The sequence below is a fragment of the Andrographis paniculata genome, unplaced genomic scaffold (assembly GCF_009805555.1).
Source record: "Andrographis paniculata isolate CXL003 unplaced genomic scaffold, ASM980555v1 Contig38END, whole genome shotgun sequence".
In the NCBI taxonomy this organism is placed as follows: Eukaryota; Viridiplantae; Streptophyta; class Magnoliopsida; order Lamiales; family Acanthaceae; genus Andrographis; species Andrographis paniculata.
Window position 1 is genome coordinate 432,628 of NW_026137571.1, and position 26,603 is coordinate 459,230.

General features: G+C 38.2%; 6 protein-coding genes across 8 annotated transcripts; 2 read left to right on the forward strand and 4 right to left on the reverse strand.

Moving 5' to 3' along the window:
- The first annotated feature begins 132 nt into the window (after positions 1-132).
- LOC127250855 (ubiquitin-activating enzyme E1 1-like) lies at positions 133-6,231 on the forward strand. The gene is made up of 6 exons (XM_051274282.1): positions 133-635; positions 1,403-1,620; positions 2,023-2,817; positions 3,171-4,039; positions 4,125-4,557; positions 5,311-6,231. The coding sequence occupies exons 1-6, from the start codon at positions 275-277 to the stop codon at positions 5,905-5,907; spliced, it is 3,273 nt and encodes a 1,090-aa protein (XP_051130239.1). The 5' UTR covers positions 133-274; the 3' UTR covers positions 5,908-6,231.
- Positions 6,232-6,931: 700 nt separating this feature from the next.
- Positions 6,932-8,449, reverse strand: LOC127250814 (protein NODULATION SIGNALING PATHWAY 2-like). The gene has a single exon (XM_051274240.1). It carries the CDS (start codon positions 8,447-8,449, stop codon positions 6,932-6,934), a length of 1,518 nt encoding a protein of 505 aa, XP_051130197.1.
- Positions 8,450-9,625: 1,176 nt separating this feature from the next.
- Positions 9,626-13,623, reverse strand: LOC127251129 (importin subunit beta-1-like). Of its 2 annotated transcripts, none has more exons than XM_051274726.1 (3): positions 13,449-13,623; positions 10,411-12,838; positions 9,626-10,317 (listed from the first exon to the last, which is right to left on the reverse strand). In XM_051274726.1, the coding sequence occupies exons 2-3, from the start codon at positions 12,831-12,833 to the stop codon at positions 10,110-10,112; spliced, it is 2,631 nt and encodes an 876-aa protein (XP_051130683.1). In that variant the 5' UTR covers positions 12,834-12,838; positions 13,449-13,623; the 3' UTR covers positions 9,626-10,109. The 2 variants fall into 2 exon arrangements, with proteins under 2 accessions (XP_051130683.1, XP_051130682.1); XM_051274725.1 differs by having other exon boundaries at positions 9,629-10,317; positions 13,369-13,623.
- A 985-nt stretch (positions 13,624-14,608) lies between these two features.
- LOC127250879 (ethylene-overproduction protein 1) lies at positions 14,609-22,354 on the reverse strand. Of its 2 annotated transcripts, XM_051274332.1 has the most exons (6): positions 22,233-22,354; positions 22,049-22,125; positions 15,927-18,686; positions 15,563-15,854; positions 15,184-15,493; positions 14,614-15,104 (listed from the first exon to the last, which is right to left on the reverse strand). In XM_051274332.1, exons 3-6 carry the CDS (start codon positions 17,951-17,953, stop codon positions 14,860-14,862), a joined length of 2,874 nt encoding a protein of 957 aa, XP_051130289.1. In that variant the 5' UTR covers positions 17,954-18,686; positions 22,049-22,125; positions 22,233-22,354; the 3' UTR covers positions 14,614-14,859. The 2 variants fall into 2 exon arrangements, with proteins under 2 accessions (XP_051130288.1, XP_051130289.1); XM_051274331.1 differs by having other exon boundaries at positions 14,609-15,104; positions 15,184-15,854.
- LOC127250880 (nudix hydrolase 15, mitochondrial-like) lies at positions 22,145-23,233 on the forward strand. Its single transcript, XM_051274333.1, has 4 exons — positions 22,145-22,490; positions 22,564-22,706; positions 22,789-22,908; positions 23,012-23,233. The coding sequence occupies exons 1-4, from the start codon at positions 22,235-22,237 to the stop codon at positions 23,231-23,233; spliced, it is 741 nt and encodes a 246-aa protein (XP_051130290.1). The 5' UTR covers positions 22,145-22,234.
- Positions 23,234-23,541: 308 nt separating this feature from the next.
- On the reverse strand, positions 23,542-25,690 carry LOC127250815 (BAG family molecular chaperone regulator 4-like). Its single transcript, XM_051274241.1, has 4 exons — positions 25,585-25,690; positions 24,855-25,111; positions 24,610-24,756; positions 23,542-23,988 (listed from the first exon to the last, which is right to left on the reverse strand). The coding sequence occupies exons 1-4, from the start codon at positions 25,688-25,690 to the stop codon at positions 23,542-23,544; spliced, it is 957 nt and encodes a 318-aa protein (XP_051130198.1).
- Between the last annotated feature and the right edge of the window lie 913 nt (positions 25,691-26,603).

A 26,603-nucleotide genomic window follows, 5' to 3' on the forward strand; every position in this document is an offset into this window, starting at 1 on the left:
GACCTCAAAAATATCACCCGAAACTGTTCCTCTCTCCCAAACCCTCCGCAAACCCTAATCTCCACTTAACACGCAACACATAACTTCCCTAAAGGGTATGTGCTCTCTCTCTCTTTTATCTTCTCTCTACTTTTCCATTTCTCTTCTCTTTTTGTGGTTTTGTTTTGCATCGCAGTACGATTTGTCGATTTCCATTTCCATTTTCCATTTCCCGTGCTTTGCGTATCGATATTGTTGCGGTTGATTGATTTAATTTAATCGGTGAGTCGAAATTATGGTGAATTCAAACAGTTCACTGGACTTTATGCTTCCTGTGAAGAGAACAACAGCTGGAGCGGAGCTAGGAGTTGTTGATTCCGAGTTGACCAAGAAACAGTGCACGAATTTCTCGTCGTCTGCGGCGGCGGCGGCGGCGGCGGCGGCGGCGGCATCGTCTGCGGTTGGTATGGCAGGAGGGCATAGTGGAAGCGATGGCGTCAGTAACGGCAAGGCGCCGATCGGTGGCGGTCAGCCTGCGGAGATCGATGAGGATCTACACAGTCGGCAGCTCGCCGTCTACGGACGCGAGACTATGCGCCGATTGTTCGCTTCGAATGTTCTCATTTCTGGCATGCAAGGCCTCGGCGCCGAAATAGGTAAGGACGCCTTGTGTCTGTGTGTCTATACAGCTCCGTCCTTCTGTTAATGTAGGTGCTTCGCCATTTATGCTAGATCCATCTTTTGTATCGAAATGGATCATGCTTTTTTAGAATCTCTGAGCATATGGCGTGATGCAGATGGATGCTTGCAATGGATATGTGATTTAGGATGAATCCTCGCATTTTTGCGCATAAGTTTGCTTCATAGTTTTAAATTTAACTGTGTCTGTGTGTGATTGTGTATGATACAAATTGATGGATGCTTTAAATTTTATGTTGTTTAACACTGATACATTTAGATCTGAAGGTTGTGACGAGATTATTTAACACACATTCATTTCGTATATTCTGGAAAGGTTACTGATTACTGGATGCAAGACTTAATTTTGAAATAAATGTGTGTGTCCATTTGATTGCCTTTTCTGTTTTTGTGCTTATCAATCCTTCCCTTGCTGATTGAGTGAAACCTATGTTTGGGGGCAATTCAGAGTTCCGAGATATTTTGACTATAATGCTACTCATATGTTGTTATAAGTAATCGGTCTTATGCAGATTGGTGGTGGATTCTATTTCATTCTGTTTAGTATGTTTAGATATTTAGATATTAAATATGTGAAATGTATAGTATTCATTCTGCATACAAACTGCATACATACTGGTGTTAGGTGCTCAAGTGTCATTTGTATTAGATTTCCTTTCTATGTAATTGCTTATGCATGCGAATATGGGAAGCCATTGTGTAATGTGCTACTTTTTGTTCACAGCAAAGAACCTTATTCTGGCTGGTGTTAAATCTGTTACCCTGCATGATGAGGGTGCTGTGGAGTTATGGGATTTGTCCAGCGGTTTCATTTTTTCTGAAGAAGATTTGGGGAAGAATAGGGCTGTTGTGGCTGTCCCAAAATTGCAAGAACTCAACAATGCTGTCATTATTTCTACATTAACTAGTGAGCTGACAAAAGAGCAGTTATCTAATTTTCAGGTACAAAAATTGAGTTTCATTTTGCCTGCGGAGTGCCGCCTTTTATTCTATTATCTTGGTTCCTTGTGTTGTAATTAGCTCATTCTGTAGCTTGACTGCCTGTTATCATTGCGGTAGTGATAATTAGCTTGTTTCTTGTTAGTGTTTCAGTTTTTCACCTTGTTTGAATAATAGTTCCAAAGAGCTCCTTTTAGGTCAACGACCAGAGGTGGTTTTTTATTCTTCAATTAGCTCAGTTGTTTGCTGTAGCTTTTTATTTCCATTGTTGCCTATGTTAGTGTATTGAGTCGTTGCACGGATTACTGGTATAATTTCTACTTACACTGCAAAATTTGTCTATTCTGTGCCAGCAGTTTGATGCTTGCTCATGAGTAACTCTTCTGTTCTTTTTTGTGTTTCCAGGCTGTTGTTTTTACTGATATCAGCTTAGACAAAGCTATTGAATTTGATGATTATTGTCACCAACATCAACCCCCAATTGCTTTCATCAAATCTGAAGTTCGGGGTCTTTTCGGCCATGTATTTTGTGACTTTGGTCCTGCGTTTACAGTTTTTGATGTTGATGGTGAAGATCCCCACACAGGCATTATTGCCTCTATCAGCAATGACAACCCTCCCCTTGTAGCTTGTGTTGATGATGAGAGGCTGGAGTTTCAGGATGGGGATCTAGTTGTGTTTTCTGAAGTGAAAGGTATGGAGGAACTGAATGATGGGAAGCCAAGAAAAGTAAAGCAGGCTAGGCCATATTCTTTCACTATTGAAGAGGACACCACAAACTATTCTGTGTATGAGAGAGGTGGCATTGTTACACAAGTGAAAGAACCCAAGGTGCTGAACTTCAAACCACTTCGACAGGCACTTAAGGATCCTGGTGATTTTCTCTTGAGTGACTTCTCCAAATTCGACCGTCCACAACTCCTTCACTTGGCATTCCAAGCATTGGATAAATTCAGAGGGGAGGTGGGACGTTTCCCACTTGCTGGGTCAGAAGAAGATGCCCAGAAGTTGATAGCCATTCTTTCTGATATTAATAGGAACCTTTCTGATGATAGTGTGGAAGGAATTGACCAAAAACTCCTTAAGACCTTTGCTTTTGGTGCTAGAGCCGTGTTAAACCCTATGGCTGCCATGTTTGGTGGTATTGTTGGACAGGAAGTTGTCAAGGCTTGCTCTGGGAAGTTCCATCCACTCTTTCAGGTCAGTTACATGAATGAGTCCACTTTAGGGTATGAAGCGAATTGTGGCTGTCTCTGCACCTGTGTTTTCAATTCCAGTTTTAAATTAGAAAATCATAAGTGCCTTTTTTTTCCATCTAAAAAACATCGTACTATTTCGCATTTAAAGTATCATTATCAACACCTATTTTCACTTCTAAATTTTCGTAATATAAAACTCCAAAACACAAGCAAACACTAAACCTGATGCATGAAGATAAGATAATGTTCCATATTTAGTGCACTAGTTTTTATTTTGTTTCTTTCCTTGTGCAACATGGCATTCTGAATGGCCATACTGTACATTATTGATTCATTGATTTTGTCATTTAACAGTTTTTCTACTTCGACTCTGTTGAATCTCTTCCGTCTGAACCATTGGATCCCAATGACTTGAGGCCTTTGAATTCCCGTTATGATGCTCAAATATCTGTGTTTGGATCAAAGCTACAAAAGAAACTTGAGGATGCCAAAATTTTCATGGTGGGGTCTGGTGCTCTTGGATGTGAATTTCTGAAAAATCTTGCTCTGATGGGAGTTTGTTGCGGTGATGGAGGAAAGCTGACTGTTACAGACGATGATGTCATTGAGAAGAGTAACCTTAGCCGGCAGTTTTTGTTCCGTGATTGGAACATAGGTCAGGCAAAATCAACTTGTGCTGCTGCGGCAGCCTCTTTGATCAATCCCCGGCTTCATGTTGAAGCTTTGCAAAACCGTGCTAGCCCTGAGACTGAAAATGTCTTTGATGACACATTTTGGGAGAATTTGAGTGTTGTCATTAATGCACTAGATAACGTTACTGCTAGACTCTACATTGATCAGAGGTGTTTGTACTTCCAAAAAGCTCTCCTAGAGTCCGGCACATTGGGTGCAAAGTGCAATACACAAATGGTAATTCCTCACCTAACTGAAAACTATGGTGCATCAAGGGATCCTCCTGAAAAGCAAGCGCCTATGTGCACAGTGCACTCATTCCCTCATAATATTGATCATTGCTTAACATGGGCCAGATCAGAATTCGAAGGCTTGCTTGAAAAAACACCTACTGAGGTTAATGCGTATCTAAGTAATCCAAGTGAATATGTTTCTGCTATGAAAAATGCTGGTGATGCACAGGCCCGAGACACACTGGAACGGGTTCTTGAATGCCTTGACAGGGACAGATGTGAAACATTTCAGGACTGCATTACCTGGGCTCGCTTGAAGTATATTAGTTTTCTTGCTTTATCCTTCGCTTAACCAGATTAGATTTCCCCGTGGTGTTGCTAATATATTTCTTGGTTACATCAGGTTTGAGGACTACTTTTCCAACCGGGTTAAGCAGCTAACATACACATTCCCTGAGGATGCTGTAACAAGCAGTGGGGCTCCATTTTGGTCTGCACCAAAACGATTTCCTCGCCCGTTGGAGTTTAGTTGTGAAGATATGAGCCATCTCAACTTTGTCTTGTCAGGAGCTATATTACGAGCAGAAACATTTGGCATCCCCATTCCAGAGTGGGTGAAGTCCTCAGAAAAGTTGGCTAATGCTATTGATAAAGTGATCGTCCCAGACTTCCTTCCAAGGGAAGATGTGAAAATTGTGACAGATGAGAAAGCTACTAGTCTCTCTACTGCATCTATCGATGATGCTGCTGTCATCAATGAGTTGATCGCAAAGTTAGGGACATGCCTGAAAAATCTTCCACCAGGTTACAAGATGAATCCCATTCAGTTTGAAAAGGTTTGTCTTGTTGCCTTTCATTGCAATTTACATGCCAGTTTGTGTGCTTTGCTTTCGTATTGATTATAAGGAATGCCTTTTCACATGATATTATTCTTCGTAGAACTTGTCAAGCAGAATAGATGGAACCAAGTTTAGGTGGGCTTTGAAAGTATTTATTTGGGTTTTGGATTGGAAATATTTTGTTTGAGTTTTGTATTTAAATAATGTTTAAAGTGATATCTGTGAGAGGAAAAATGTATGTATATATATATATATTTTTGAGAAATGCGGATTTCAAATAGTAAAAAAATAGGAAGAAAAGCCAAAGAAACACACCTTTGTGTTTTTGGTAATAGTAAAAATATGAATGGAAATTCAATGTAGGATGTGACATTTTTAATGGAAAATAAGTGTTGGATATGAAATTAACCTCAAGATAAGTTATTTAAGATTTTAGATGAAAACTAGCTGTTTGATATGATTTGTTTTATTTAGAGGGATTAATATATAGATATATATATACACGAATTGTGAGAAAATATTGTTGAAAACTAAAGTAAACATAGCAAAAATATTTCTCTTTCGAAATAGGAGGAATGCAGTTTTGGTTGAAATGAAAATTTTGAATGGATATTTGTAGGGCGTGTAGGTCTGGAGTTGTTTTGTAATATATTATAACGTACTACAATGGAATCGGGTTTCTCAAAGTGTGGCTTCTCTAGATACATGTTCTACTCACTTTAGTCGTAACAAGCAAGTTGTTGATTACAGGATGACGATACCAACTATCACATGGACCTCATAGCCGGCCTTGCCAATATGAGGGCTAGAAACTACAGCATCCCGGAAGTTGACAAGCTCAAGGCCAAATTCATCGCAGGTAGGATAATCCCTGCAATCGCAACCTCTACTGCTTTGGCCACAGGTCTCGTCTGCCTCGAGCTTTACAAAGCTCTCGACGGCCAGCACAAGGTGGAAGACTATCGCAACACCTTTGCAAACCTTGCGCTTCCCCTTTTCTCCATGGCCGAGCCTGTGCCGCCCAAAGTCATTAAGCACCAGGACATGAGCTGGACCGTTTGGGACCGTTGGATCCTCAAAGGCAACCCAACCCTTAGAGATCTCCTTCAGTGGCTTAAGGATAAAGGCCTCAACGCCTACAGCATATCGTTCGGAAGCTGCTTGTTGTACAATAGTATGTTCCCTAGGCACAAGGATCGCATGGATAAAAAGCTCGTGGATTTAGTCAAAGACGTCGCCAAGTTTGAACTTCCTCCGTACCGGAACCATTTTGATGTGGTCGTTGCTTGTGAGGATGACGAGGACAATGACATTGATATTCCTCAGGTTTCCGTATACTTCAAATAGGGAGCAGGAGCGGGAGCTTGTTCGTGTTTCACAAAGTAATGCCCTGATTTCCGACAACCGAAATGAAGCTCCTCCATCGTCTGTAAGATGAACTTCTTGAATCTCCCTCCCTATAGTTTTCATATTTGCACCTTTCCTTTGTCATTTGTTTTTCTTTATTGGATATGATGACAAAAAAAAAAAAAAAAAAAAGAACCCTTTTTGGGTGTAGAAGCTCAAATTTGGAATTTACCAATTCCTCTTGATGCTTTAATATTATTCTATGGTCTAACTTTTAATTTTATGCTCTATATTGATAACTAGCTAAATGACCATTTTGATTTATGCCTGTTTTGTTAGATGTATTTATTTTTATGCATGACTTGGCTTGGCCTTTGGTTTAAATTTATTTACATTATGTGTTGTGGTGATTTTTATATTGTGTTCTCGGTTTATATTTTTTAGAGGTGTGTTGTTTGGTTATAGTATATATTGTATGGTCTATTTTATTAGCCCCAAAAAGCAAATGTATTATTTGTTTTTTTTTTTTAGAGCATATTTTGTGCTTTATGTTGTATATTGTAGTGTTAGTTTCTCAGAGTATCAATTCAAGAGTCGAGAAAATATGAATTTTAAATATGATATATGCTATCTAGAGTTTTGATTGGTAGTATCTGAAATTTTGCATGGTGCTTTTTGGAGATTTGAACAACGTTGTTGGAGAAAATTAGCAATGTTTATATAGTTTATATTGCGAGAAAATAGGTTTATTTAGTTAGCGTTGAATTCCAATGTTCATTTGTGAGATTTTGGTTTTAAGTTTTAGTTTTGAATAGTAAAAGTGAGATAAATATGTTCTAGTATAATATTTTTAATATAAAATCAAACTTTAAGTGATAATAAATAAAAAAATAATTATTTGATTTGATATATTATGGCAAAAGTAATTGTTAAAATAGTAAAACCAAAAATCAAAGTAACACACCCTATAGTTGTTTGTACATTGTCTACATATACACATTGACATCCTTGGTAGGTTCATAGGTCATATAACTATGAAGACAGGGACCCATGTAGACACTTTAACTAGTGTAGTCTCCTTCCATTGCAATACAACCTCATGTTCTCTAACTCCAACCCTAACCTTGTACTCACCCCCACCCCCACCCCCTCCTTCACCCACCACCCTCCTCGCTGCCGCCACATTTTCTCCGGTCAGCCGCCGCCCCTCCAACTGCCCACCGACACCACACCCCTCACCCCTCTCCTCCCAATCCCGAAACCAATCCACCGGCCTCATCAACGGTGATAAAAAAAGACTTTCGATCACAGTCCTCGCTTCCACAAGATGATCCGGAAAACTCCCCTCCAACGACTCAAATATCGCCTCGTAATATCTCAAAACTTCCTCAAAATATAAACCATAACTATCTCCGCCCTCACCCCCTCCCCCTTCGCCTCGAACCAACATCCCTAGTCGATTCGTTAATACCATCTCGGCTACCTTTAAAAACTCGAAAACCCGTCTCCTCGGTCGCCTCCTTCCCATGTGCGGAAGCCCGACCATACAATTGAACACTACAAAATCTCGTTCTGTCGACCTATTCACCACTTCATTGTAAAGCTCGTCGATTCCCTTCTCCTCGACTTGCATCTTTACGCCGTATTCCCTCCCTTCGGCCATTAGCCGTTTCTTTGTATCTTCAAAGCTCCACCACGAAGAAACCGCGCATTCTTCCTCGGGCTTCACCATTACAAACTTAACTTGCTTTCGTTTTCCTCTCACGGCATTGATCAACGGCGGCCATTGAATCCCCTCCCCGACGTCGAAGTCGACCACCCATACTGTCCCCGCATCATCTGGCACCGCTTCGAGAATCGCCGTCGTAGCGGTGAAATGAGCGAACCGAGTGTTCGGGAGGCTTTGGTTTAACACCTTGAACGCCGGGACAAAGTTCTTGCTCGATTCTTGTCGTATATACTCTCCTTGATCGTCCCCGGACATGAACATGTTGTACGCAACTCGCTCCGCGGTTGTCCCTGTCGGATTGCTTTTCTTGTTTATCGACTTTTCGATCACGCCCGCTAGCTCCGACTGTCCGTTCTCCGTCGCCTCGCCGTAAACCTTCAATAAATGAAGAAGACTCACTCCACTATCGACTTCTTTACCGTATCCCGGAAGCTCCAACAACATTGGACATGCAATCGAGCCGTGGCTAGATTCTACGGAAAGACAAGGACTCCCTTCGACGGCTTCTACGGTAACCGGAGACTCGGAATTCCCGATGACGTCGCTCCCGTGTATCCATTCGCAGAAATTTTCAATTTCTTCGCTCGAAATAGCCTCCAACCCTTCGAATGGCGAAGAAGGCGCGATGAATTCATCGCTCCAATCGTCAAGATTCAGAAACTCGTCGACGAGCATGGCAGGGGCATACGAATTCGATGAAACCGCAGGGGACTCTTCGAATAAACACGAATAGAGACGATCATCGACGTGGTCGGAACAATCCATTTCTTGATCGAATAGCAAATCGAAGTTCTGATAGGAAGGAAGAACCATCTCCGATTGCATCATCATCATCTTCTTCTTCTTCTTCTTGTCGAAAGATTCTATTTTGGGTTAGACAAAGAGTACGTTTTTTCTCTGCTCACCGGAGCTACATTTCAACATCGTATATGTATTATGTATATATATAGATATAGATATAGAGGTGTATAGATACAGATGTAAGGTTCTGGGAACAGATGTGGACATAAAAGAAGATATATTAGAAGAAAGACTAATGTATTGGTGGTTTGTTTGCTATAAAATGGTATTTTATTTTATTTTTAATGGTAAAGTTCCCCGACAAGTCTTCTTACCTTCTTACAAATGCAGCATTTTTGGATGTTAGTCGTTTACCGACGGGGAGGAGGTTTAGGCAGGCAAAACAGATTCTTTTAATAATAATAATAACAATTAAATAATAATAATAAACAATACTACGTTTTCACTAATCTTGTCTGTTTATGGCTTTTCCCCATCTATGGCTTGTGATTAGCAGTCCATTTTGGGCCCCACCAGTAATCTTCTTCGTGGCAATCAAATATATATATCATATATTATATTATATAGTGTACATATCACATCTTCATCTATTCGATGGGAACATTCTTTTGAATTCATTCTTTCTTTATTGTAGATTGATGTGAATCTCTTGCAGTATTTATTTCTTTCATGTAGAATATTTCAGACTCCTACTTGCGTTTATTTTTATTTTGTGAAATTGTTTAATTAAAAATATGTAAATATATTAATTTTTTTGTAAAACTAAACTTTTTTTCGCTTAAATATTTATTTTAAAAAATAATATTACTTTAAAATACTGTTATTATATTAAAAGTTAATTTTATATTAAAAAAATATCAAACTATTTTATTTTTTTACTATTTTCAATATCAAACCTCCTACAGTGTTTATTTAGATAGTTTTGAAGGAAAAAAAAAAGTTTATTTGATATAATACGATAATCCAAAGATAGGATGAGTTTGTGACAAATTGCTTGTAACAAAAGAATTACCTTATCATATCTATTATTTTTAAGAATTAGTATCTTCTCATGAAGAGATTGAAGGGGTGTGGGAGTCATTTTGCAAAAATACAAGAGCAGATTGAAATATGATTCCTTCTTATCATCATCACCTAATCATCTTAACACTATTGTAAGATTTTAACATATATATATATATATAGAGAGAGAGAGAGAGAGATAATGTATCCATGTACACAATTTGATCTATTATTATTATTATTATTATTTATTATAAGGTTTTTGTGACCTACAAACTACCTACACATATACATATACATAACTTACCAAAAAATTTCATCAACATATAAATAAATAAATAAGGTGATCTGCCTTCTACTTCCAATAGTAGAGAGGACAGATTTCTATTCATATCATTTTGACTCTTGTTATGGTTATTTTCTTGAATCCATTTCTGGGATTGGAATGGCCAGAAATAAGGATCTACGGATTGAATAACATATCTACAATTCTTAAATCTATGGTAACAATTTATAAATTTATAATTAGCAGCAGATATATTGATTGATCGATAGATAGATCAATGAAAAAGAATTTTCATTGTTTCTAAGTTTTTCACCATCTGCACTTCGACAAGCAAGCAAGAAGACACGACGGAAGAAATCGAAAGTAGTAAAAGAATACCCGACTTTAGCTATTCACGGATAAAAACGCACGTTGAATCATACCTTGAGTCCACGTCGCAGTTTCTTTAAGCTCTTCATCTCCAGATTCGAGGCATTCGCCTAACAACTCCGTGCAGAACTTGCAATCTTGGAACATGGTGTTTATGTTCGATCCGAGTGCATCTGCTAAGTCGCCGAGCACTGCCACTGCTGCCTTCGTTACGCTCTCATCCCTGATCAAACATCCAACAGTAAAAATACACATTAGAATTACAAACATGTCGATATATATATATATATGTGTGTGTGTGTCGAAAAAAAGTAACCTCTGCTGATCCTTTGCGACCAATTCGATGAAATGGAGGAGATGACGTGCATGGGGCAGCATGACGCCAGGTTTACGATTCTTGAATCCCTGAAGAATTCCCGAGTACGCCTCAAAGATACTGCGACGAAGCTGGTTACCATAGTCCACCATCTCTTCGTCGGTGTTGTCAATCTGAGCGCACATTTCCGCAGCACTTTGCATCATGGGCAACGCGTAGCCGATGTATTTCTCGAAGTGTTCTCCGATCGCAAGAGCGATGTCTCCGAAGCACGAGAAGATCGGAGGCTTAACCGATCTATGGAGTTCGCTGCTTTGAAGGTCCTTGAGGAGAAGAGCCATAATCCCATCGCAATACGGCAGCACCTTCTCGTCCAAAGCGCGGCAGATGTCGCCAACGACGCCTACGGAGATGGAACAGACTTGGTACTCTTCGAAATTCTGCAACCCCATCTCAAGATATTTGTAGAACTCTGGCATATACTTGCCAAACTCGGGTCCTATGGCATAAGCCACTGCACCGACAGCGAGCATAGCCTCTTCGTGAACAGTGCAGCTACGGCAGGCGAAGACATTCAGCAAAAGCAGCATGATCTTGTCGACGACCTGCAGAATAACGGGCTTCGTCTCATCAATGCTGCTCAGTTTTTGAATGAGAACTTGAAGCGCGCCGCAAAGTGAGGCTTGCAGATCTCCTTGCTTTTCCTTGTCATCAGACGATACGATTTGTAAAGCTAATGTTTGTTCCAACTTTGACATGATAGCAGGGAGAAGTTTCGAAATTATTTGAGCCGTCTCCGAGAGATTCGAGCACCTAACAACCTCATTCAAGGTTTCATAAGCAGAAGATCGAAGCTTCGAGTCACAACTGTCTTTGCGTTCAGCTGTGGCAACCAAACTGGTCAAGATATCTGGAAGGTAAGGCGTGAGCAGAGAGGAGCTCGGCCCAGCATCTTCATATCCCTGAGCAAGGAAATAAATAGCTCCACAAACTTTCTCTGCAACATTTGGAGCATCCTTTATGCTCTCTAACATGACCCCCAAAATCCTCTGGAGATTGGCGGGAGTTATCACAGAGAAGCCGGTGGCTGGTGAGTGAAGTAGCTCGAAGATTCGACTAAGAGTCCACGCAGTAGTGTCTTTGACATGGTTATTTTCATCTTTCATGGCATTGAGCAGAAAATCCAAGCCAGCGGTTACAGAAGACGATAACTTCTCAATGGTTGGCCCTTCAAGAATCGAGCCAAAAGCATATGTAGCTGCCTCCCGGGACCGCCAGTCAGCTTTTGAGATGTTGCCCTCAACAAAAGGCATTACAAGAGGAACAACAGCATCCCCGACAGTCCTGGAAACGAGGCCAAGACAAGTGCCACCAGCCATGGCCAGATTCCAAATTCCATCCTCCTGGTCTTGTTCTTCGTCCTGTTTTAGAAGAGTCTCTAACAGCATTGGCACTAAAGTAGGTAGAGCCTTTAGAATGAAGTGAGAGTGTGGGGGAGGAACACCGGCCCCAGTTTCGGGGACCTCGTAGTCCTGAATCTCCAATTCTTCGTCGCAGATAGAGCTCCAAAACTCAACTGCTTGGAGGGCAACAGCTTCAACATCAGATTTGACAGCATTTGATGTAAGTTCGAAGATCTTCTGCATGTACGGTTCAAGGACCTCATAGTATGTTGATGCAATGGAAACTAGACATTCGAATGCAGCCTGCCTTATTTCTACATCTTTTGCCAAGGCAGCATTACAGATCACCTCCATTATGTAGTTCCTCTCCATCTCATTCTCGAAGTTGGTCCGAGCAAAATCAAGGGCATTGTTGAGAGCCTTAGTTGCAGCAAGTCTAACTTGCAAATCTTGTTCGGAGACATTCATTCCTTGAACAACAGCTGTTAAAACAGCATTTACTTCATCTTGCTCAAAATCTTCATTGGATATCTCTTCACATACATAACCCAATGTTTCTACGGTAGCCTGTTTCAGGGATGCAGGCTTATCCAGCTGAGTCATGTTGGAAAGCAACACTCCTACAAGCTCCGGCCATTGCTTTCTAGGAATTTCAGTTGAAGCTATCTTAGCAACAACCTGTGCAGATGTATGGCTTACTTCTCGAACAGACGAACCAAGGGTGTTGAGAAGAGAATTTTTTATCTGAGATCTAAAGGAACTATCAATGGCCAGCCATTGCTGAACAAGATTATCCTTTCTTGCAGTTTCTTTAGCATCCAAAGAGTTCTTAAGGATAAGACCAGCCAGCCGACGAGACTCAACTGGCTTGCTATCATTAGAAAGTTCAGCGGATAAGGATAGCAGAAATCCTGGTAAGTTCTGGTCACGGAACTGACCAAGGGTAGTCTCTGCATCATTTCGAACTTTTGCATCTGGTGATTGAGCAGATAATAGAAATTGGGTAATCTCCAATGCCATTTTCCCTACAGAAATGAACCAATAGATACTCAAACTATTAAAAATGAGAATGAATCCCTAATTGCACTGCAAATAAGAGGGAAATTCTGGAAGAATCTAAAAAAGAAATAGCTAAGGAAAATGCCAGATAAAAGCTGATAGCTCAATCCACAGCAAAATAGCGTAGCCTAACAACAGCCGATTTTACAAAAATCATCATACAAGAATGACTTCCAAAAGTTTCCTAATTGCACTGCAAATAAGAGGGGAATTCCGAAAGAATCTAAGACGAAAAACAGCTAATTAAAAATGTAAAAGCTGATAGCACAATCCACAGCAAAATAGTGTAGCCCTAACAAAGTCGTTCCTAATAAAATCATCATACAAGAATGACTTCCAACTAAATAGATTATATCTCCATCGCAGCAACACGTTCGCAAGAAAAACATCAAAAACCAAATATATATAAATCAAACTTTCAAATAAACGCACGAACATCACAACTACCGATAGATCCAAACTTTAATTCCATAGAAACAAAGAAAAAGGAAACTACCAAGATGGAAACCGACAAAAAATGTGAAGCAAAAGCCCTTTGGGATTTCAGTTCAAGAAAGTAGGAAACGATGCTGGCACCTCACTGCTCCACCTATCTGGCACTGAATCCCGACGAACTTGATCAAAACTGAGAATCGATTCTCGCCTTTTTCTACTTCTGATTTATAGAAATTGAAAAAACCCTAAAAAAATCGGCCCAAGTACAATGCACGTTGATTGAGAGAGGAATTTGAAAATGCAGAGAAATGGGAGGCGGGATCAGAAGGATATGAACCCATTCAAAACTAACGGGTGGCTGCCCGGCTGCCCTCTCCGCAAACCCTAGGTCTCCGCACGCGCGAAAATGCGCTGCAGTTGCCCGTGAGGCTGCCCGAAACTGCAAACCCTAAACTGTCACGTGCCGGGTAATGGGCCTACTATATTTAAATAAGAGGCTCAACTTACAATATTGAACCTAATAATGGGCCCGGCCCAATTAGGATTCCAACCGTCGGATTCTTGTGAATTGATCCGAACCACACATTCGTCAAGGAATCGGAGTTTTAGAATGATCAATCATAAATGGTTTCGTGGAGAGTAGCAATGTCAATTGGGGCGGGACCACCATACTATCTACGTTTGGTTTGGTTTATTTGTTTGTTTTTTTTTTTTTTTTTTAATTTAAATAATTATTTAATACCATATAAATTAATATTGATATAATATTTTATATTTAAAAGATTTACTTCATTTGTCACTAAATTTATAGCAAAGGATATGAGTTTAGTTGAGCAACGGCAACTATAGAGACGTTTGATACAAACAATGAAATTATAATTAGGGATGAAAGAAATTTACAGTACATACCGAAATATCGATTTATCGTACTATAATCTTGTAAAAATAATCGTGTCATCTCTAATTGTAATAAATGATTAATGTAAAAGTAAAAAAAATTAACTGAGTGAGAATCCATAGACGATTATTTTTACATGATTTTTTTTATTTAAATAATAAATTAAATATGATATTTAAATTATTTTAGTATAATTTTTTTTAATTAAAATTAAATTATTTGAATAATAAAGTTAACTTGATATTTTATAAAATTGAAACAATATAATTTAATAGAAAAAAAATTGAATAATACTACAAAAAAACAAAATAAAATTACTACATCAATATACAATTTTATGAAATTAGAGAATATTTAACTCTCAATTTTCTTGCCAACCCAAAAATGAGATTGTTTCTATTTCTTGGATTCATTTATATGTACAAATAACAATCGAGCTTAATTTGCACAATGAATCACTATAGGAACTTTGTGTATATATTTACAAGATATTGTTCATTGGATTTCCATACATATATACATACATACATACATTGTACATACATCTCTCGATTAGATTGGTTATACGAATAGCCATAGCCATAGCAAATATATAATGTAAGCTTCACAAACACTAGTTCAAACTCGCAAGAACAACTTATCTTTCCATATTTCTTACACTGCCCGCTGCTGCTGTAATTCCTCCGATTTTTCTTTCACCCGCCGATAAAGCTCGAGCGTATGAACATGGTCGGGATCCAGACAAAGCGCTGCCTCGCAGTCTCGGATCGCCGCCGTGTATTCGCCCATCGAATCGCGGAAAGCCGCCCGCAGATGCAGCAGCTGTAGGTCGAGTTTGAACGCTACGGCTCTCGACACTTCTTCAATCGCCGCGGCTTCCTTACGATCGTCCATTAGAACTGAAACACGTAAAAAACATCGTTTCAAACACAAGTACGATGTTGTCAACGATATGACAGTTCGAAGAAGACGACTTACCGGCTGCACGGTACCTGTACGGATACGGCCTTAGGGGATCGAGCCGGGTCGCCGTCCGGAGGTCGTTTTCAGCCAATTCTCGATCGCAATACTCGGAACGCTTCTCGTAAGCCGACGCGTTGTGGCTCGCCTTCTCGATGAATTTCGTCATCTCCTCGTATGCAGCTTTCCGCTGGTTTCGGAGATGGTAGACGCGCGCGAGGCCTTGATGGGCTCGGGTATGCTTAATGTCGAGCGCATTCATGTAGCAATCGACGGCCAGGTCGAGCTTATCGACGTCGATGTAGATGCTCGCCAAATTGTTCAACGCCTGGCGATTAACAAACAATTCAGCGACGATGCGCGATTTTAATATATACGAACGAAAAATCCGACTCACTTGTCCTTTTCGGAGACCGTCGGACGGGCAGCGGAGAGCTTCCTCGAGAAGCTGGACGACATAGAACGACGATTCCGTGTCCGTTGTGGTTTCGGACAGGATGTACGCCTTTAGGAAGTACGCTTCGAACGATCGATGAATCGAGATCGATTTCTCTGCTTTCGACAGCGCGGTTTCCTGATACCCGGTGTCGTACAAAATCCAGCCTTCGTAGACAAGTCGTTCGTGGTCCGACGGAGCGTGATTCCGAGCCATTCGCAGGCTTCGCATTGCGGGATTGTAGCAATTCAATCTGTACCGACATATATAAGTAAGATAGTGATCGAATCGTCGTAAACCGTACAAATCAATAAACGGGGATTACCGGAGAAGGAGCAAAGATTGTCGAAACCAAAGAAGGCTCTTTCGCGGGTCATTACTCAACATATGGTGGACAACGGCGAGAGAGCCGACATCGTCGACCGACGACCATCGATCGTAGAGCTGCATCCAGCAATCCGCCTGACTGTAGTTCTTGACATGCCGAGATAGAAGCTCGACTAACTTTTCGCTGCGCAACATACCGTGAAACATCATATAGTGAGGATCCAACATAAGAATTGCGCGGGTATCTCTTAAAGCTCCTTCGTAATCCTCGAGCGCAATCAAGAACCAACATCGTAGCTCGAGGCAGTCGGCGGAGATCTTGAAACCAATTAATTTGTCAATTTCGGAGATTGCAGCGCCGACCCTGCCGTCCTCCAACAACGAAACTGCCCTATACTTGTAAGGATACGAAAGAGTCGGGTCCATTTCAGTAGCCGTGTTCAGATCCATCCTTTTGTCATCACCACTTTCGTAAAGAGATCGTTCTTGGTACATCCACCCGGCCGGCGCGTGGTCGGAGATGAGCGTGTTCATCAATTTATACGCCTTGTACTTGTGGCCGCGCTTGTATTTCGCTCTTGCGACTCCCGCCGACGAATAAATATGCCCCGCGTTGACGGCTGCCTCGAACCATCTTTCCGCATCCTTGTATTCCTTTCTTTCGAGCATCACGCAGCCCAATTGATGGAACACAAGCTGTTTCTGCCAATTCTCGACGGCGCATTCAACCGTTCTTTCCAACAGCATAACCGTCGTATTCGATGTCATATTTTCTTCCATGGCAGCCATGCTCAAGAAACTGTATAACAAGAAAGAGGCATGCCCGACTACCGCTAATCGCTCTCTAAATTCTGCACTGCAAAAGAATCGATTCACATTCGGATTGCGCATCGAACTAGGGATTTCTCGCAGAAATACCTGCAGGCAAGCGGCAACCAACAGATACGCGGACTCCTCGAGCCCGTATTCAAAGAGCAGCACCGCCGAATCCATGTCATCGATCAAAGATGCTAAATACGCATCGCACGCAGATTTCAGTTCGTCGCAGCAGAATCTGTCGGACAACACCAGAAGTTCTAAAACAATATGTGGATCGAAAGAATCCACTCTCTTCGTCCTGCTGAAAATTTCGGCAGCTCTCATTGCCGCGACCGATATTCCATTCTGCGTAAAGTATATCCTCTCCCTCCGCGATTCCATGAAACTACCGTTCAACATTGCTTTAAACGGTCGGGAAAGAGAGGCGATCTTAAATCTGTTAAACTTAACCTCCTCACCGCCAATGCAGAACCATATGTCATAGTCATCTTCATCGATATCGTCCCCATGACTAACAGAAGTCGAGCAGCGCTGATCTTCTTCTACCTCCGACTCCTTTGAGCATGGACAAGGATCATTTGTCGACTCAGGATTATAACCGGAAACCAGAGAGCATTTAGGGCACTCAGAGCTCAATCCACTACAATCCATGGCAGATACTCCAAGAAACTCATCTTCCCTTCTTTCGAACCTCAACCAAGCCGAAAGGACGACCTTAGAATGCGCATCGACAGCATGTTTCCTAGCTAATTTCAAACTTCTCCTCGATAATCTAGGATCATTCAATCCACTAAAAATCGCTCGTTGCTCCAGATACAGCCCCGACCTCTCGAATTGAGCACAATTCTCAAGTCTATCATAAAGACCAGCTAAGGAACTAACAATATCGACAAGCTTTAAGCAAAGGTCTATCTGAGGTTCAATGGCATCCGATTGAGGAAGCCCTGTGATCGTTGTGCCCTCGGGTAGAACACTTGAAGTCACATTGTTAATCAATGACAAACTCTGGCTCCGATGATGCGACGGCGTGATTGAATTTAGCTTTAAATAATCCTGCAAAGTTTGCAAGAATTTATCCCCTGCACCGCCGGTGGCGGCGCCACCGCCACCGCCACCGGCGGTGGAATTAACGGGGTACAGCTGGGGGCTCTTGCACCCAACCGTCATAGTCACGCTGCGCATTGCATTCAATAAATGCTGCGACATTTCTCAATCGAATAACACCCCCAAAAATATGAACAATTTCGAAGAACTAACAACAATCGATCGCAAGTCCAATCGACGACGATGAATTACAAAAAATAGTTTCACCTGCAAACGGCGACGTTGACGTTGATTGAGAGAGGCGAAGTCGGCGGGGAATCGGAATTTTCCTTTTCCCCAAACGCAGATACAAAAAAGGTACCTAAAATTGGTTTCGTCGTTTTTTCTTCTTCTCCAATTAGGTTAGATGAAGCTTAGCGAAGGCAATGAGGATGGCGCTGGACAGTTACAGAGCCATTCTACCTTCCTCTACATCAATTCGTGATGTATATCACATTCCATTGTCGCGAATCAAGCAAAAATCATAGAAAAAACTCCGGCCTCCTCGAATTTTCTGGATTTTCTTGCCGCTTTCCTCCGCATAGAGGATAATGCGATCGCAGCTTCAGAATCCGTCAGAAATGGAGAGCCTCTGAAGGAAAGAGCTGCGAGGGTTCTTCTCTCCCGCTAATTTTGGAAGAAGAGGAATTCCACATGAGTTTTCCATTTGGAATTTTGAGGTGGTTTTGAGCAATTGATCGATGATAAGCGCCTCAGCAAGAAAGATGCTTTCCGTGCTCAGGGACGAGGACACGTGTCGCTTCGGCCAATACGACGTCGTATTAATGAAGAAGATAATTTATATGGGCTTGCATGGGAACTGCCTCTTCCACTTTGGGCTTGGGCTTGGGCTTACCTTAAAAAAAGTCCGAAACTCAGTTTGGATAGATTTTGATTTCATTTGAAATAAAAATATTTATTTAAATAATATATTGATTGACATTTTAGTAAATAAAATAATATCATAGTTTTATAAAACATTATGGGTATGTTTTTTTACACAATTTTTTCTCAAATTTTACTATTTGGATTCTGCTTTTCTAAAAAAAATATATTTTTTTTTTCTCACAAAACACCCCATCAAACATTATTTTAATATCAAACTTAAACCAAATTTTAGATTCAACAAAAAAGAAAAGCACCCATTTATTAATTTGTGTTCGAAACACCCTTAATTATTTTGGCAACTAAGAGTTGTTTAGTTGCTAGTTTAAAATTGATTTAAAATTAAATATTAATTTATTTTTTTATTTAAATAGTATTTTAATGCAATTTTTTTTTTCTTTCTAAAGTGTATTTTTATTAATAGTCTACAAAATAAATAATGATGGTTTTAAATTAAAATTACAAACCCTAAATATAGCATATAAATATATATAATTATATAAAACCCTTGATTTAATTTCATACACACGCATACACACATATTGTTAATTAATTTCTATATATTCCCTCCGTCCCAAAATATTTGTCTTATTTTTTCATTTTCGTTTGTTCCAAAATAATTGTCTTGCTTTTCTATTTAGTAGCCGTGGTCCCCACTTTATAACAAAATTATTCATATTTTTTCATATTACCCATAATTATTACTCTAACATACTCTTTAAAATCATTAAAAAATCAAGAGCATTTTAGTCATTTATATTCTACTTTATATCCATTTTCAATCAAATACTATTATTCATTAATTCTCGTGTCAATTCTCAATAAGACACTTCTTTTGGGACGGAGGGAGTATGTACGAACTAAGTATAGCATATTAAAATAAATTTAAAAACACGCATAGCTTAATTAATACTCCTTCTACTGTCCTACTTTCCTATTTGAGACATACTAAAATTATTGTCATATTTATTTTTTAAACACAAATTTTATATTTTTATCCTTCATTCATTTATTACTTTTAATCTCTATCATACAATTAATAAAAAATTTGTTAATTCATAACAAAAAGACAATCACGTGGAAAATCGAGGTAGTAGTAATTAAAATTTGAATGATGAAAATGATGACCCTTCTTATTTGTCCATGCATGAAGGTTAATTATTTAATCAATTAATTGTTTGCTATCATGAATACGTGTGGAATAATAATAATAATAATAATAAGCAGAAGGGAATCGTAAGAGAACGGACAGACATGCTCATTCCCAAACGATGCTGGATCCATATTATACGTTATACATTTACATACATAGATAAAATAATTTTTTTTGTTATTTAAATGCATATTCTTTTTTCTTTCATGAAAAAAATATTACTAATTTTCTGTTTAGTAAAAAATTATAATTATATTTTTATAACTTTGAATATAAAATATAAAATTAAAGTAAAAGAATAAAATACTCACATTAATGCATGTACCCAAAAGTTTGAACAGATGAAATATATTTCTTTTTTTTAATTACAAAAGTTAAATAGTACTATAATTTTTTTTAAAAAAAAAAATCATCAAAAGAACAAATTCATGTAAATTAGTATATTTTTTCAACTTGGTGAATTAGACAACACATGTATTTGTTTAAAAGTTATGGGTGTGATTGGATTGTTTTACTGGGTGAGTTTTTGGTATTTTGATTTTAATATTGAATTAGATATGATACTTTATGATAAAAATAATGTACTTTTATTTTTTAAAAAATAAAAAATAAAAAATCATGAGATTGCATATATAGTTTATAACCATGGAGATGATTCTTGGAATGTTCACAAAAAATGGATGACAAGCTCAGCAATGGAGAAGGGATTTTATAATCCAATTCTTGAAAGGATCTTCAAAAGCCCTTTAATCAGATCAGCAAAACAGACTGATCTTTGCTCAAATATTATAACTTTGAGGGAAGAATCGACTTGAAAACCCGACTGGATTTCAAAAGAACTACATAGATATGTGGATATGCAAGAATCAATCACCATATTTCAATCTTCACAAAACCCTAATATATTTGCTGGATCAAAAAGAGAAACCCGGGATTACAAACTCGACTTGAATCCATCACTCGGGCTCGAATCAAGAAAATTGATGGCGGCAAAAAGTTTCGATAATTCAAGAGTGATGAATGCTCTGGATCTGGCTCTATGAATTGGAAGAAAAAAAAAAAAAAAAAATTCTAAGTGAGATCTTGAGGTACTTATTTGCTGAAAATGGTTTTGCATTATTTTTTTATTTTTTTCATTTTTGTTTTTGTAGCATGGAAGATGATTAAATTTAATTAGGTCATCCCATCGACAATGTAGCAATGTTGTTTTGTTTGTATCTTTTACATTAGCCTACCATTTGCTGCATGTAAGGTTTAACTTAATTTTTTCTTGGTTCATCCAAAAGACAAATGATATAACAGAGGGTAGATGAATTATTAAAAAAAGAAGAAGAAGAAAGTTTCAATTTTGTCAAATGATCGATGTAGTAATTAATTAATGATGTAGATAAACATTATACATATCATATGAATTCTAAAGCTAGTAAATATTGATATTGTTTCAAGACAAGCAATTTTGAATAAGGTCATCTGAAATTGAATAGACTACTTTATACATACTTTTTTTTAGAACTCTACTGAAATTTTTTTAGAATTATTGTCTTTGCTCCGCACTATTCAAATTCATTGTTATTCCTAAAAAATTACCCTTAAAAACATGACCAGTCTTATCATCTATGGACTAAGCACATCTTTTTTTCCTATAAAATTTCACTCAATCCATGAAAGCAATAGTCTTTCTTCTTCATTGCAAAGAAATTAAATGAATCTGTAAGAAAAAGGGCATATGAAGAATAGAAGAAAGCAGAGACTGAATTAAAAATAGCTGTCCTAAGCTATCAAGTAGGGAGTATCAATAAGGAAACAACGGTAATAAGCTGGCAATAAAATCCATAAAGAAATAAAAACACAAATAATTTTTCACAGTAGTTGCATAGGTAATCAATATATATATATATATATCATCAGTGTCACAATTAAACAATACATCATTATTGGATTCACATAAATGTATATTGGGGCTAAGTATGCATAGCATAGCCAACAGCCAGAGCATATTCAAATTAATTCCAACAAGTAGTGAAACCTAATGAAGCAGACTGCTAGGTTCTTACTTCTTTTTCAAAAATTCTTTTTCAAAAATTTCAATTCTTAGAATGTGGTAATAATCTTGAGCATGAGAGGATGAAGCTTTATATAAATTGAAGAGAATCAGATCCATTGAGTAAGCATACACATACCATTAAAGTTGCAGAATATAGCATATTCTGAAGCAAAAGATTTCCCACCCCCACCTGTTTCTTGAAATTGAAATTCCCTGCATTGTGATCCAGAATCATGCCTTGATATGGAAAGCCCCATTAACTCACTTCTGTAAACAGTAGAGAGAGAAAGAAAGAGAGAGAGAGAGGTTGGAGTTCATACCTATGGATAATTGTGGAAGTGTGTATCAGGAAGTTCTTCAGGGACTTCTTCAGGATAAGCTTTCGATAGACAGCCCGGGTGATCAGGGCGAAGTCAATTCGATTCCCCTGATCCTATCGAATAACACGACACAAACAAACCTGCCTGTTTCATCCAGAGAGAATAGAGCTGCAGTTCTGATATGCATTTTCTGCGGACAGGATGGTGAGCTCCGAGTAATTCTCAACAGGAGATCCATGAAACTGTCGTCTCATCCAGGTACCTGAATCCCCTTTTCAAGAATATGTTTATAAAATGTTAGAATAATAACACAACAGACCTTTCAAAATAGGTGATGTGGCTTTGCCTGGTGGGAAGATGGATGAAGGCGATGCTGATGACACTGCAACAGCTCTAAGAGAAGCAATGGAGGAAATTGGACTAGAACCAAGTCTTGTCCGGGTCGTGGCCAACTTAGAACCATTTATTTCATCGGTAACACACAAACACAAAACATATATATATATATATCCATTTACTTCCACATGGTAGCATACTAAAGATAGTTTTAGTGCAGAATTTACTGAGGGTAGTACCAGTGATAGCCATATTACCCAGAGTTGACGACTTCAAGCCTGTACTCAATGAAGATGAAGTCGATGCCATCTTTGACGCCCCATTGGCCATGTTCCTCGAGGTCCAAAATCTTCTTTGCATTACAATAACAAACAATTACAGCATCAAGAAATATAGAGATTCACATCGAATACTAATATCTATCTACTTCAATGTTTCCACAGGAAGATGGAAGATATAGATGCATAGAAAAAGAGTGGGGAGGATGGAAATATGCATGCCATATATTCGACATTGAAACAGAGCAAGGGAATTTCATGGTGGGAGGATTAACAGCTAGCATTCTAATTCAAGCAGCTACCATCATCTACAAAAGGTCTCCATCGTTTGACCAGACCCTACGGGACTTCAGTCAGTTACAATGGGCTTTATCTACTGTCAAATAACTAGCAATAATGTAAACCAACAAGGGAAAGCTATGTGCTTGCTCCCTAGTATGAAGTGTGATTTCTGATTCAAAGTGTAATGTCACATTTTTTTCCTGAAAGCACTGCGAAAGATACACATGATGAATAAAAATGGCAGAAGCATATATTTCCAAAGTAAAATAGAAAATTTCAACCATCTGTCTTGAAATAAGAAATAGGTTAACATAGTTGATTTTGATGCACACGGCTGATACAGCAATTGAGTCAAGGTGCCTTTTTCCTCCAACAAAAAATACCCGTGATCTTTTTTACAATCAGTTAGCGGACTAGTCGAATTGTTCCCAATCTTGGGTTACCTTTGTAGCAGAAGAAGGCATAGGAGAAGAAAATTGTGTTTTGGCAGTGGAGGAAGAAGACATTGAAGGAGTAGAAGATGGCACAGTGACAGGGATAGAAGATGGTGTAGAATGAGAAGGAAATTCCATTGGAGTAGGAGTAGCAGACGGCATTGTTGTAGAAATGGAAGATGGCTCTGGCGAGGGAAATCTCATCGGAGTAGGAGTAGCAGATGGGATTGGCATAGGGTAGGAAGATGGCTCCGGCGTAGGCATGGAAGATGGAATCTGTGAGTCGGCAGTTACACCTCCATCACCAGCTTCAAATGTTTCCCACTGAGTAGTTACAGACACATTATTATTCGCGTCACTCGAGTGATTTGTATTTCTTAACTTGAGGATGTCCATAGTTTCCACCAAGCTTTGGATTCGACGCACCTGAAAAGGATAAAGGTAACAAAACCATAGTTGTCAATCTGAGCTAGTATTACATAACGATTGACCCCTAATTGCTATTTAAAAATTTATGGATATACATATAAAAATTATCATATATACAAAAATATAATATAAATGCATTAAAAAATCTATAAAATGTTCTAATGATTATCATTCAAACTAATAAGATTGCAAAAACAATTAGAACATAAGTACTTCGATAAATAGATAATCAAAGTTAACCCGTTCAAAAATTGATAAATAATTGTCTTCCTCATTTTCATAATCCTCGGTGCTATAAGTTTGTCACATTGCACAATATAATAGTATAAAACCTATATTTACCAAATAATAAAAATGATATTATATTGTAAAATCTAAAGCTACTTATAATAAAGATTATAATATACTTACCAAATTAAAAGGAATGTGCTATTCACAACTATGAACAAAATTATATGAAACTTAAACTTACGAAGAAGTAAATGTAAATAAGCAGTTTCATCAGCTAGTTTTAGTTTTTTGTTTCCACATTTTAAGCACAACCAACAAACACACAATCAGGCTCATCTATGTTTTGCATCATGAATAAGATGAAGCTTATAGAAATGCGATACGAACCTCCATCTTCCTCCACACTCTCCCTTCTCCTTCGGCATCAATACCATCCAGTTTGAGCAACTGCCTCATAAGCATCTCTGTCAAATACAAAATATCTTTATCATCAACCTTGGTTCCACCCTCCACAACAGCTTGCAGCGCAGAAACCTAAAGTCAAATTTCAAAAGAGATTAAACATAGGTCAATATCAAAACTCAAGAGGAAAGGGGGAAAAAGAAACAACTTAAAATGGATCATATATCAACCTGTTCCGAGAGCAAATCAACCTCTTCTCTAACTTCGGCAACTGCTTCACCTCCTCGGGAGACCGTGCTAGTTTCCTTAACTTCTTCAGCATTTTCCTGCTTGCATGTTGTATCTTCTACAATTAACACCTTGGAATTGTCCTTAACACCAGCCATTTGGAGATCATCCCCGTCTTCTTTTTCTTTACCTCTGAACAAGAGCTTATGGGTCTTGGGTTTTAAACCAATTTTCTGAGCAATAACTGCTTTCAGATCACCTTCACCCATTAAGAAAAACATTAAACCATTGTTAGAAACACGAAAAATGTGTAACCTTTACCCACCTATGATGCAAAATATTATATATCTTCAATTCCATAGTCCATGTGAGCCAAAGTTCTAAAACCTACGTAGTAAGTAAACTGCCTGTGAGCACATATAAACATAATCGACAAAGAATGGAGAAAACAAGATATATCACAAGAAGCCTGCAACTTAAGGCAAACATACAGCTCTACAAGCAGTTAAATCCATTTTTATCAATCAATCCATTGGGAGAAACTGCTTCCCCTAAATAGGAAAAAGCCATTTGCACATAAAAACACTACACTTCAATTTATTACCAAATTGATTCAACGAATCGCAATCACAAACACTAATAATACGAAAAAAAATAAAAATAAAAATCATTGATTCAGCCACGTATCCAGAAACAGTCATCAAAGCATAAGATCATTATTGCTAGACATACCAAAACTTGAGTTAGAGGGAACCGCAACTTCATGCTCGCTACTCCCATGAGTAACCTTGATGTTGAAGATGGACGAGTCACGATCAGGCTTCGATCCCGCCTCCATTCCTCCGCACTTGTCCCCGTTTTCCTGGACTGGATTTGAACCAATCACCTGCCAAATCTGTAGAATTCAATTGTGCGAACCAATACCTAGCCTATGATATTTATGCCGAGGGTTTTAAAAATTTTGCTTCTGAATTAGGGTCCGAAGACTTATTGCGGAACCCAAAGTCGCGTTTCTTATCTAACGCTTTTAGGTATAATTAACACCCCTTTACATACCACGCAACGCTTTTTCAGTACTGCTCTAATAATAGTATGGGTTAAGATATAGAGTATTGAAAATTATTATAATACTCCTTCCGTCCAATTGGAAAGGTGATATTTGTTATTTACACGTATATTTTTTAGTATTAGTATTATATTGAATAGTATAGTATGGTGTAATATAAAAGTAATAACATTTGTGTAATATATTGTAAGTTGAAATTGTATTTATTATGTTAGATAGTTAGTACAATTACTAAATTAGAAAATGGCAATGTACTAACGAAAATAAAAAATGACAACGACGAGAGAGTATACTATTTTATATTTTGGTCAGTCATTTCATAATTATATTATTTATCTAATATAATTAATAGTAGTATTTATGATTTTCATGGAATTGAGGTAGTATATATATATATATATATTTTATTTTTTTTTGACTTATTTAAAAGAGCTTTAAGATTTTTCGTTTATTCAAATAATATTTATACTACTATATGTATATATATATATATGTTACATTGGGATAAAGAAATTTATTTTTATATTCCAATAATATAAAAATAATTTGAATAAATCTACATAATTTTGAGTAATGTACTTATATAATACTCTTTCTTTCTGTCCCGAGTCTCATTTTCATAAATAATTATATCATTATAAACTATTTTTTTCATTATTACTACTTTGACACTAATACACTCGTA

Excerpts from the sequence above, each read along its gene's own strand:
- LOC127251129 (XM_051274726.1), bottom strand. The coding sequence starts at position 12,833 with ATGGCATTGGAGATTACCCAATTTCTATTATCTGCTCAATCACCAGAT. Across the intron at positions 10,318-10,410 it reads GTCGCAAAGGATCAGCAGAG|GGATGAGAGCGTAACGAAGG; the intron begins GTTACTTTTTTT and ends ATGTTTGATCAG.
- LOC127250879 (XM_051274331.1), bottom strand. The coding sequence starts at position 17,953 with ATGTCGCAGCATTTATTGAATGCAATGCGCAGCGTGACTATGACGGTT. Across the intron at positions 15,855-15,926 it reads CAATCTTTGCTCCTTCTCCG|ATTGAATTGCTACAATCCCG; the intron begins GTAATCCCCGTT and ends ATGTCGGTACAG. Across the intron at positions 15,105-15,183 it reads GTACAGGTACCGTGCAGCCG|TTCTAATGGACGATCGTAAG; the intron begins GTAAGTCGTCTT and ends TACGTGTTTCAG.
- LOC127250855 (XM_051274282.1), top strand. The coding sequence starts at position 275 with ATGGTGAATTCAAACAGTTCACTGGACTTTATGCTTCCTGTGAAGAGA. Across the intron at positions 1,621-2,022 it reads AGCAGTTATCTAATTTTCAG|GCTGTTGTTTTTACTGATAT; the intron begins GTACAAAAATTG and ends TTGTGTTTCCAG. Across the intron at positions 4,558-5,310 it reads ATCCCATTCAGTTTGAAAAG|GATGACGATACCAACTATCA; the intron begins GTTTGTCTTGTT and ends TGTTGATTACAG.
- LOC127250815 (XM_051274241.1), bottom strand. The coding sequence starts at position 25,690 with ATGGAGGCGGGATCGAAGCCTGATCGTGACTCGTCCATCTTCAACATC. Across the intron at positions 24,757-24,854 it reads TTGATTTGCTCTCGGAACAG|GTTTCTGCGCTGCAAGCTGT; the intron begins GTTGATATATGA and ends ATTTGACTTTAG. Across the intron at positions 23,989-24,609 it reads GAGTGTGGAGGAAGATGGAG|GTGCGTCGAATCCAAAGCTT; the intron begins GTTCGTATCGCA and ends TATCCTTTTCAG.
- LOC127250814 (XM_051274240.1), bottom strand. The coding sequence starts at position 8,449 with ATGGTTCTTCCTTCCTATCAGAACTTCGATTTGCTATTCGATCAAGAA.
- LOC127250880 (XM_051274333.1), top strand. The coding sequence starts at position 22,235 with ATGGATAATTGTGGAAGTGTGTATCAGGAAGTTCTTCAGGGACTTCTT. Across the intron at positions 22,491-22,563 it reads GAAACTGTCGTCTCATCCAG|GTGATGTGGCTTTGCCTGGT; the intron begins GTACCTGAATCC and ends CTTTCAAAATAG. Across the intron at positions 22,707-22,788 it reads TAGAACCATTTATTTCATCG|AATTTACTGAGGGTAGTACC; the intron begins GTAACACACAAA and ends GTTTTAGTGCAG.